Here is a 12,139-nt window from a genome sequence, read left to right on the forward strand (position 1 = left end):
AATTTTGTCAAAATTTTAGTGACTCACTTCACCCAGGAGGGTAATGTGGGATAAAGCTCAAGACACCCACATCACACCTCCTGCGCCTGGATCGCCAGTAGAATCTCAGAAACGAACAGTGATCACTCTGGAGTCCTATGTTCTTTCTTTCAATCTTTTATTTCAAAGCCAGGGTGGGGGAGTGAGGAGCTCGACGCGTTTCGGGGCCTCTTAATGGGTCCCCTTCATCTTTGCTCCTGATGAAGGGGACCCATTAAGAGGCCCCGAAACGCGTCGAGCTCCTCACTCCCCCACCCTGGCTTTGAAATAAAAGATTGAAAGAAAGAACATAGGACTCCAGAGTGATCACTGTTCGTTTCTGAGATTCTACTGGCGATCCAGGCGCAGGAGGTGTGATGTGGGTGTCTTGAGCTTTATCCCACATTACCCTCCTGGGTGAAGTGAGTCACTAAAATTTTGACAAAATTTTGATTTGATTTTACAACCCATTATTGGGATCTTATAAGTTGATTTTATATATTTTATCAATACTGTTATCTTATTTCCTAACTACTAACAACCTATTTTTTACCCATTGTATACCAATCAACTACATTATCCGGTGAGTGTACACAAAAGGATAAGCCTCTATCGTTGTGCTTTACACATTCATAACCATAGATTTTAGGGTACTGGCGCCCCCCTGTGGTCCTTTTTATTGCGCTTTCACGCAACCCCACTGTTTCCTTTCCAATCACCCACCTTGAGAGATCAGGGTGGGTTGAGACCACCGGCAGCCTGCCCCTTTCTGTTTTACCATTATCTCTGTACCATAATCTTTTGATCAATATATATATTCCTAAGATATATTTTTTAAATATATAATACACAATCGTACTATACCTAGTCTGCCCTACCTTTGGCGCCCTGCGAAGTTACCCCTGGACCATCACTCCTGAAGGCCCAGTGTCTAACCCTCTTTTTTTCTTCCCCTGTCTCTGTCCTCGGAACATGCCTCTTCAACTGAGGACATGTCAGAGTGAGACCCTCTAGCAGGAGGAGAAGAGGCCGAGGACATGGGAGACACAGAACCCCTTTTAATAATGACCCTGGCTGCCCCAACAGACACGCCGACCAGGAAGTGGTGCTCAGAAGGAAACTCCGCCCCCTCTCCTCGGCATGTTCAGGAGGACGCCGCCGTGGAAATGGATGCCCCTAGTAGTAGCCAGGCCTCAACTACCAATGGCCCTGTGGAAGCGGAGATGAGGACGTCGTCACCGGACCAACGAAGCATCGCGACCACACAGCAGGAGCAGCCCCCTGAGCCCTGCCCAGGTACCATTTAAACATTTACCGGGCTCCCATTAACGCCCATAGTACCTAGGACAACCACATGGCGGGAGAAGAGGGTGGGGCACTGTGGCCAGTCTCCTACTCACCTGTCCGAAGTCTTCTACACCCCCGGCTCCATTCGGATCACCACCTGCAGTGTGCGGCCCCTTGGTGAGGGAGGCTACACCGGAAACAGAGGAGACTTTCACTGGGGCGGCTGTGGTGATGCGCTTGTTGGCAGGAGACAGAGGTTTTTACAGGGACCTCTGGTCCTCCCTTCTAGAGAGCGGGAACGAGTAGGGGGTTTGGGTGACCCCCTCATCTCCTGTCTCTGGGTGCAGGCAGTTTTTACCTGGACTGCCTGAAGCTTTCCGCAAAAAAATAAATAAATAAATTATTAGCAAATCAGCAGACCTGCAACGCAGGAAGGTCTGCCTCCTACAGCCACTAAGCTAAAACGGATTAGCTTGGTCCCGGCAGGAAGGGATATAGCTGAAGAGGGAGGAGCTTATACTTTGTGTGCTTAGTGTCCGCCTCCTAGCGGCAACAGCTATACCCATGGTCAATGCCTCTGTTCCCCAAAGAGAGACGGATGAGAAACATACTTTTTAAAAATTACAATTGAACTTTATGGGAAACGGATTCCACTATATGGCATCTGTTTAACGTATATGTTTTTTGTATACGTTAAGCAGATGGGAAAAACGCGATGTGAACCCACCTTTAACCTGTCCCATTAGATCAGCTGGAACGGCATATGCAAGACAACCCTGTCTGGGACACCATCACAATTTCTTTCGTAATTTCCTTTTATTAATGCATTGTGTTTTATGCTGCGTTTACTTCCTGGAAGGAAACTTTCAGCTCTCATTCTCTGCTACAAGGTTTCCTTTCTATGAACAATGTGAAAGCTGCCTTTTGTCAAACAGTACCCTAAAAACGTTAGGTTTATTTAATTAAAACATAAAAAATATCATCGATAGTCTCTTCTGAGTGGCTGACTTCCAGTGAACTACAGAATTACAGCATCCCTCTTTGCAGCTCTCAGGCACCCCCCTTCCAATCTGCAACCTGTTGGAGTCCCTGTATGCATAAAGCACTGTTGAAGATATTATTTCTGCCTCATCAAAAAGATCAGGGATGCAGTGACTTGGCAGGAGAGTCCATACAATTATTAGCTACAGTTTCGGTTTTACACTGCCGATCTTTGTGTGCAGAATCGCAATTGTATTTTATGTGATCACGTCACAGTACTCCTCCCTGCCTCCTGTCAGGCTGAAGCTGTATCTCATAAGAATACATTGTACTCAGTGTGAGGGTACAGCAGTTCTATGTAATTCATCTATAACTTACTGCCATTAGTGTGATACTCCATCCCTTCTGTTTCTGCAAAGCCAGAAGCATAAGGCATCTTTCATATGAGCAATATGGATTGTTTAAGGATCTGTTCAGGAAAAACACTGATGGTTTTGCATGCAAGTTCAATCAGTTATGTCTGCGACTGCATTCAGTGTGTGCATTTTTCTTTCCGGATTGCATGCGTTTTTCACATGCGTGAAGAAAAACTGAAGAATAACAATGTACAGGTGCAGCTCCATAAATTAGAATATGATCATAAAATAATTTATTTCAGTAATTCAAAAACTGAAAATCATATTATATAAATTCATCACACAGAGAGTAATCTATTACTAGCAATAATTTATTTTAATGTTAATGATTATGTCTTACAAGCTCAAATGTCAGTATCTCAGAACATGACAATATTGGATAAGACAAAGTATGTACAGTATATGCACTCAAAACTTGGTTGGGGCACCTTTCGCATGAATTACAGCATCAATGCGGCGTGGCATGGAAGTGATCTGTCTGTAGCACTGCTGAGGTGTTATGGAAGCCCAGATTACTTTGATAGCGGCCTTCAGCTTGTCTGCATTGTTGGGTCTGGTGTTTTTCATCTTCCTCTTGACAATACACCATAGTTTCTCCGTTAGGTTTAGGTCAGACCGGTTTGCTAGCCAATTAACTAGTCATAGTGTGGCTATTAAACCAGGTATAGGTACTTTTGGAAGTGTGAGCAGGTGCCAAGTCCTGCTGGAAAATGAAATCAGCATATCCATAAAGCTTGTCAGCAGAGGGAAGCATGAAATGCTCTACAATTTCCTGGTGGACGGCTGCACGAAATTTGGACTTGATATAAGACAGTGGACCAACACCTGGAGATCTGTAGTAAAGTGAGGAACCGCACTCTATTCAAAAATGTATTTCCTTTCACTCAACTTTCTGTTGATGTGCTTGGATACAGCACTCTGAACAGCCAGCTTCTTGTGGAGGGTGTCAATGACTGTCTTCTGGACAACTGTCAAGTCAGCAGTCTTCCTCATGATTGTGTATCCTAGAGAACAAGACTGAGGGACCCTTTAAAGACTTAGGAAACCTTTGCAGGTGTCTAAAATATTGTGAAAAAGTATTGTGATTTTCTGAGATACTGACTTTTGGGTTTTTATCATTAGCCGTAAGCCATAATCATCAACATTAAAAGAGATAAATGCTTGGAATACATCCCTGTGTATTAATTTTTCTCAGCAACACATATGAAGATGGAACACACAGCTGCCTTCTGCTGCCAAGTGCACATGCAACTGGTCAGCTAGTTTTGTATGTACAAATCTGTGGACAGATGCCCTTTAAATTTTCATCATACATCTTCAGGAGTAGGAATAGAGGAACAGCACAATACAGAGTTCTAACTAAACGTGCATTGCCAAAAGCAAGTATTTACTAAAAATAAAGCTGATGGTTCCTCTTTAATCCATTAGTAACACGTGACATTTATGTATCTTATGCATGTACAGGGAGTGTATGGAGTGGGCTCAGGAGCTTTTGGATTGGTTCAACAAATATCAATGGTGCAGAACTGGAATATAGATAAGGACCCCTTAACTGTATTCCAGTTCTGCACCATTGATTAATTTTTGTTGAACCAAGCAGTATATTCCCTCCTTATTTTTAATTTATACCTAATCAATAAAGATTTTTTGGTTTTTGTTTTCAGCTTCCCAGTTTCAAGTAAAAATATAAAAATTCATAGGTGACGCAAACCAATCTTGGGCACAATTAGCCTTCTGTGAGCTTAAACAATATACCACCAGAATTGTACCCTTAAAATTAGGCTTATAGAGTGTGAACAACCATATTAAATGTTTGGAAGCTACCTTTTCTTTCACTTTCTGCAGGGGATCTTTCTTCTCACGTGCTCTGGCAGGCTTTACTTTCTGGTTATTAACATTTCTTGAAGATGGGGGATTTGGACCCTTTCCGGGTATACTTATGCGGTTGTTATGTACTCGATTGTCACTGAACTGGGCAGACTGTCGTTTCCTGGGTCCTGGTGAAGGTCTTAAAAAACAAACAAAAAAAAACATTATTATTAAAATCTATATATATATATATTTTAATAATAATAATATTAAATTTATTTTTATATATATATATATCGCCAAGATGAAAAGTAATAGCGATTTCAGTTGAAAAAAATCATCAAACAATATTAAAGGTAAGTAACAAGGAAGCAGTTCGGACATGAGAAAAGAAGTGGATCCTTTTATTACACCAAATGCAACGCTTAAGCTCATCTCAAAGGAGTCTTTGTCAAGCAGGTTGACAAAGGCTCTATTGAGATGAGCTGAAACATTGCATTTGGTGTAATAAAAGGATCCCTTTTTTTCCTTCTTCAAGCCCAGAGTGCTTCTTTGTTACTTACCTACATTTTACATATACATACATACATACATACACTAATAGATATAGTATCTAAAAAAGAATGCATTAAATGTCATACAGATTGCAAAAGTAAAAACACAAAATCATGCTAAGACCCCATTCACACGACCATATTTTTGGTCCGCATCAGATCCGCATTTTTTGCAGACTGGATGCAGACCCATTCATTTCAATGGATGCGCAAAAATGCAGCATTCGTATCCACGGAAAAAGATAGAGCATGTCCTATTCTTGTCCGTTTTGCATTGAAGAAAAAAAAAGTTAATTCCAGCCTCCGGATAAAAACAATGGAATCCTATATTGAAAAATAGTCATAAAATCTAGGTATACTAAACACGTAGTGCCCAAAAAAAAAAAAAAAAAAAAAAAAAAAAACACCTCCTGTAGAAGTGGCATTGTTACAATGGATCCACAAAATACATACGGTCATGTGAATGAACCCTTAGAATAAAGATTCCCGATTTTTTTTTGTGAAAGTACTTTGTATTTTGGAGATATATATATTTGTTTATTCATTAATTTTTGCATTTTTTTGTTGCGGGTTAAAAAAATTTGATCAAATCAATAAAGTCTAAAAAGGCAGGAAATTTTATTTTTTGTAAACTGAAGAAAGTATTTACACTAGACTGTGCAGGACTCCCTGGCTGACTGAGGTACTGACAGAACACAACAGGTTCCACCTTCTTGCCAGCTGCAGCAGCCACTAGAGGGAGTGTAGACTACGGTGTCTCTAGTTCAGAATATGACGGTATGCCGTAAGTCAGGGATAGGCAACCTTTGTGAGGTACAGATCTACTGTAGTAATAATACTGTATTTCGCAGTGACATGGTTTTCTCATAGATGTGACCATGTTTAGGTCACAGGCTGCAGTTATACAAGGTGCTCACCTTTTCAAAAGTATTTTGACTGACAAAAACAAAGTTTTCACATGGAGATTTTTGCCTATTTTCTGCACGCAAACCATATATTCCAAAAAGGAGAAGAAGATTCAAAGATGCGCCATATCTGTAGCATATTAGGCTCATATCACGGAAAAAGTTGTCTCATCTGGATATTTATGGCATATCAATAGCAGTTCCAGAGGTGGATCCACACCTATCTCAAAAGTGGGACCCCGCTATGAATGGACAACAAGTCACGCATGCGCAATTTCTCCATATATGGTTATTGGACTTACGAAAATGGTGAATGGACGGTTAGCTGCGCATGCATCCATTCTCAGAGGGCCCCATACTTGTAATAGAAGTCGATTCCAAAGGACTCACACCAATCAGAAATTGATGGCATATCCTATTAATATGTCATAAGTGTGCAGATGGAACAACCCCTTTAATGTATCCATACACATGCATGCACACCGCAATTAATATAACTGTAATTAGATGATGCACTCTAAATGTATGCAGCAGACTCACAAGCAGATCCCGCTCTATACACAGCGGGTGCCATCTGTGTAATATAGCTGACGCTGGGCAGCACAGATATCTCCAATCCTGAACATTTAACTCCATTGGATGCTGCAATAAACAGTGTCTTCAGAATCTGACTGGTTAGACAGAGGAAGGGGACAAAAGCAATGGGCTCTAATCAGTTGCTATGACAGCCCTAGGCCTTGTGAAGGCTACAAGGCCTGCTATAGCACACTGCCTGTAAACCTTGCCTGCAACATCCTATAGACTTCTATTATGACAGAATGCAATATGGAATACTTCTCATAGGCTTCCGTGGTGCATGCCGCCATAGAATTCCGTTATGGTCTGTGGTAGCGGAATCCATAACAGGATTCTTAGATAACCCGAATCTTGTATGCTGAACTTGAAAATGCAAGTCTGCTGAACACTAGTCTAAGAATGGAAAATTATTAATTTGTGTTAATATGTAGATGGCCAATACAAACAAATATGGTGAAAACAATTCCAGGATAAATTCCCTCAAAAACAAAGCGTACAGCCTCTGTCTGGAGAAAAAATAAAATAAAAAGTTCAGCTTTCAAAAAGGTGACAAGGCTTCTTCTCCATAAGTGTTTCTGTAGAACAGTCTCCTTCCTGAGTCACACAGAAAACTGTTGACTGCTTCAAAAAGCTTAGATTTGGGATGAAAAAACCCGAACTTCACCAGGTTCAGTGTTCGGGTGGGTTGGGAAAACGGAATATAACGGAATGAAAACAGAACCCTTTAAGAGGCATTCCGTTTTGATCTGTCATAATAGAAGTCTATGGCAGAGTGTAACGGAACCATTTTGTTTCCGTTATGCTGGACTGAAAACAATGTCCTTACATAACGGAAACCAGACGGATCCGTTGTGCTTTGCCACAGACTTCTATTATGATGGATCAAAACAGAATGCCTCTTAAAAGTTTCCGTTTAGCATTCTATCTACCAATTCCGTTTTATTTCGTTTTCCCAAAGCACCCGAACACAAACCCGGTGACGTTCGGGTTCACTCATCCCTAGATGATTTCTTAGGACATAAAAACATTAATTCTTACATAAATGTGTAGATTTCTGGTTTTTCACTCCTCTTCCCAACCCTTGGTTGACATATGTCTCAGCGATTAAGTGATGCTAGGGTTGCTCGTCCCCTTCCTGCCATTGGCTTATACCCCCCCGACAGAGGATGCTTTTATCCGCGCACAGGGAGATGCTGCAGCAGCGGTGCGGGGACCAACCAGGAGCGGGGTAAGTACACTGTGAGGGGCCTGGCATATGGGGGACATTTTTATAGTATTGGATAACCCCTTCAATAAATAAAGTGAATAACTATGAGAAATTAACCCATGTGTTGTAAGATAATTGTCCACTTCATTAGATGTAAATTTCAGACATTTGAGGTGTAGTCCATCTTAAAATATTATCTTGTTGAAAATCTGATTTCTTTTGACTGTCTCTGGTTCCACTACAAAAATTTGCTAGGAATCCAAGGGTGGTCAAATTTTTTGAACTGGACTCCATGCTAATTGACAAGACACGTTCACAGTGAGGAGTAGGTTTAGAACTCTTGAGGGCTCTATGAAAAAGGTACATGCCCTAGAGCGTTATATCTAAACATACATTACTTAATGTCCCAAACAAAAGGATATGAACGGTACAACTATTTTGTGTAATTAGTATAGTTAAATTGGAATTATAGCAGAAAGGTAATTTTCAAATGATTTACTTCATTTTTCTTGCATGGTGTATAGTCAACATTCACATGAAAACAAGCACATACCTGAATCTTTTATTGTATGCAGTGCAATAAATTAACTTTCAGCTCACCTACGTTCAACTGGCACTGGCAATGACCAGACCTCTCCGTCCTGAGCTGGAAAATCATGTTGTGCTGCTTTCACAGGAGAGTTGTCCAACTTAAAACTTTCCAGTGTAGACATAATGTCCTTCACATGTTTAGCTTCCACGCTGATCTCATGCCAAACCTGCCAATTAGATCAACCTTGGATCACCGAATATGCAAAGTTTCCTTGTTTTTAGACAATTCAATTGTACAAACTGATGACCAGAACAAAACCAGCAGAGGTGGACACTTTGGGATTGTGCAAAAGAAGAGTATACATTTTGTCAAAAATACTTCATCTCTATGTAGATGTGACCAAGGAAATGAGATGTTTAAATTAAATCTCAAAGGCATTAGGCAATTTTAAAATAATGAAAATCAGACATCATACAGTACATAACACACTCTTTCTAACAAAGCTAAAAACAGCCTCATAACTCACATGGATCCAGAGAGCTCCCCATTCATTGTGCCAATTGTTCTGCTAGATTTATTTCAGGCTGGCAGCTCAGACGGTGAGCGTGTACACCCCCCCCCCCCCCCCTCCATGTTCAATGATACATATACTCCAATTTGCAAAATGTTATTTTTTAACTGATGTAATAAAAAGTATTTTTTTTAGGCATTTAGGGCACTCTGTAATAATTCTGGTTAACTCCTTAAGGGTACAGCCATATTTCACCTTAAGGACCAGGCCAGGCCATTTTTTGTGGTGATAACTTTAAAACGCTTTGACTTATCCAAGCCATTCTGAGATTGTTTTTTCGTCACATATTGTACTTCATGACACTGGTAAAATATAGTTAAAAAAATCATTTTTATTTATAAAAATAAAATAAAAAAAATTTGCCCAAATTTTCCAAGTTTCAATTTCTCTACTTCTATAATACACAGTAATACCTACAAAAATAGTTATTACTTTACATTCCCCATATGTCTTCTTCATGTTTGGATCATTTTCAGAATGCTTTATTTTTTGGCAACGTTACAAGGCTTAGAAGTTTAGAAGCAAATCTTGAAATTGTTCAGAAATTTTCAAAAACCCACTTTTCAAGGACCAGTTCAGATCTGAAGTCACTTTGTGAGGCTTACATAATAGAAACCACCCAAAATGACCTCATTATAGAAACTACACCCTCAAGGTATTCAAAACTGATTTTACAAACTTTAACCCTTTAGGTGTTCCACAAGAATTCATGGAAAATAGAGATACAATTTCAAAATTTCACTTTTTTGGCAGATTTTCCATTTTAATAATTTTTTTTTCCAGTTACAAAGCAAGGGTTAATAGCCAAACAAAACTCAATATTTATGGCTCCGATTATGTAGTTTACAGAAACACCCCATGTGGTCGTAAACCACTGTACGTGTTGTCCCATTTGAAGCCCCCCTGATGCACCCTTAAAGTAGAAACTCCAAAAAAGTGACCCCATTTTAGAAACTACCGGATAGGGTGGCAGTTTTGTTGGTACTTTAGGGTACATATGATTTTTGGTGACAAGAAATAGCTGTTTTGGCACCGGTTTTATTTTTTATTTACAACATTCATCTGACAGGTTAGATCATGTGGTATTTTTATAGACCAGGTTGTCACGGACGCGGCAATACCAAAGATGACAACTTAATTTTTTTGGTCAGTTTTACATAATAAAGCATTTTTGATACCTAATATGTATACTTTATTTATGTAAGTTTTACACAACGATTTCATTTTTGAAACAAAAAAATTATGTTTTATAGTGTTTCTATAGTCTGAGAGCCATCGTTTTTTCAGTTTTTGGGCGATTATCTTGGGTAGGGCATGATTTTTGCGGGAGGAGATGACTTTTTGATTGGCATTATTTTGGGTTGCGTATGACATTTTGATCGCTTGCTATTACACTTTTTTTGGTGTAAGGTGACAAAAAAAATGGTTTATTTAGGCACAGTTTTTATTTTTTACGGTGTTCATCTGAGGGGTTAGGTCATGTGATATTTTTATAGAGCTGGTCGATACTGACTAATATGTATACTTTTTTTTAATTTATGTAAGTTTTACACAATAACAGCTTTTTTAAAACAAAACAAAAAAAAAAAAGATGTTTTAGTGTCTCCATATTCTGAGCCATAGCTTTTTTTATTTTTTAGGCGATTGTCTCAGGTAGGGGCTCATTTTTTGCGGGATGAGGTGACTGTTAGATTGGTACTATTTTGGTGGGCATGCGCCTTTTTGATCGCTTGCTGTTGTACTTTTTGTGATGTAAGGTGACAATTTTTTTAATTTTATTTAGCACATCTTATTTTTTACAGTGTTCATCTGAGGGGTTAGGTCATGTGATATGTTTATAGAGCCGGTCGATACGGACGCGGCGATACCTAATATGTCTACTTCCCGCCCCCTATTTTTTTACCAATTTTTTTTTTTTACTTTATTTGGGGAAAATTACGTTTTTGTTTATTTTTACTTGAAACTTAAATTATTATTTTTTTGGGTGGGGGACGACGACTATTTTTTCACTTTATTTTTTGTCCCACTTTGGGACTTCAACTTTTGGGGGTCTAATCCTTTACAATGCATTCCAATACTTCTGTATTGGAATGCATTGGCTGCATGAGTAATACTGTGTGTATTACTCATACAGCTTCCTGCCTGTGAGATCCTGTTATGTGTCCAGAACAGGTTAATATGCTATTTCCATATTTTCTCCTCACAGTTAGGGCTCATGCACACAACATTTTTTTTTGTGTTCAGTATACAGGCTGTTTTTTTAGTTCAGTATGCGTTACTTATACTGAACCGTTCATTTCAATGGGTCAGCAAAAAAATAAAATAAAATGAAGTGTCTCTGTGTGCATTCCGTTTCCGTATTTTCGTTCTAAGATAGAACATGTCCTATTATTCCCCGCAAATCCTGTTCCGTGGCTTCATTCAAGTTAATGGGTCTACAAAAAAAAAAAAAAAAAAAAAAAAAAAAAAAAAAAAAAACACAACATGTTGAGGTATGAACAGAAACACCACAGAAGCACTCCATAGTGCTTCCTTTCCACACTGCACCGCATCTCCGGAATTGCAGACCCATTCAAGTGGGCCGCAATACAGCCACAGCTGGTAAACGGCCGTGTGCATGAGCCCTTAGGGTACATTCACATGACTAATTCTGGGTCTGCATCTGTTCCGCGGCACTATGTGCATCTGTAGTTCCATTCTGCAGCCCCACAAAGATAGAGCATGTCCTATTCTTGTCTGCAGACAAGAATAGACATTTCTATCATAGAGCTGGCCGGTATTCATGTATTGCGGATCCACAATTTGCGGAACGCAATAAACACATATGGTCGTGTGAATGTAGCCTTAGGGTGCATTCACATGACCGTATTTTTAGTCCGCATCCGATCTGCATTTTTTGCAGATAGGGTGCAGACCCGTTCACTTCAACGGGTCCGTAAAAAATGCAGACAGCACAACGTGTGCTGTCCACATCGTTTGTCCGTCCTGTAGCCCCGCAAAAAAAAAAAAATTATATTGTCCATTTTGTGGACAAGGACAATGGAGTCGAAAAAAACTGATTCAGGGCTCTTTCAGTTGGCTGTATGCTGTCCGCAAAAATGCAGATCTGATTTTTTGCAGATTAGATGCTGTCCCATTCACTTCTATGGGGTACTTACCGTATTTTTCACCGTATAAGACTCACTTTTTCTCCCCCCAAAATGGGGGAAAAATGCCCCTGCGTCTTATACGGCGAATGCTGTCAGTTTTACATCGCAAGAGCAAGCGGGGACTCGGGGAGGGA

The 12,139-nt window shown here is 39.8% G+C and overlaps 1 protein-coding gene across 3 annotated transcripts in view; it reads right to left on the reverse strand.

Moving 5' to 3' along the window:
- Positions 1-12,139, reverse strand: part of KATNA1 (katanin catalytic subunit A1) — a 65,100-nt gene that overhangs the window by 32,608 nt on the left and 20,353 nt on the right. For all 3 annotated transcript variants that reach the window (XM_044289579.1, XM_044289580.1, XM_044289581.1), the window contains exons 3-4: positions 8,354-8,511; positions 4,527-4,710 (exon numbers count right to left, since the gene is read on the reverse strand). In XM_044289579.1, the coding sequence (XP_044145514.1) occupies positions 4,527-4,710; positions 8,354-8,511 (342 nt within the window). The remainder of the gene's footprint in view (positions 1-4,526; positions 4,711-8,353; positions 8,512-12,139) is intronic.

Source organism: Bufo gargarizans, chromosome 4, assembly GCF_014858855.1.
Source record: "Bufo gargarizans isolate SCDJY-AF-19 chromosome 4, ASM1485885v1, whole genome shotgun sequence".
NCBI classification, from domain to species: Eukaryota; Metazoa; Chordata; class Amphibia; order Anura; family Bufonidae; genus Bufo; species Bufo gargarizans.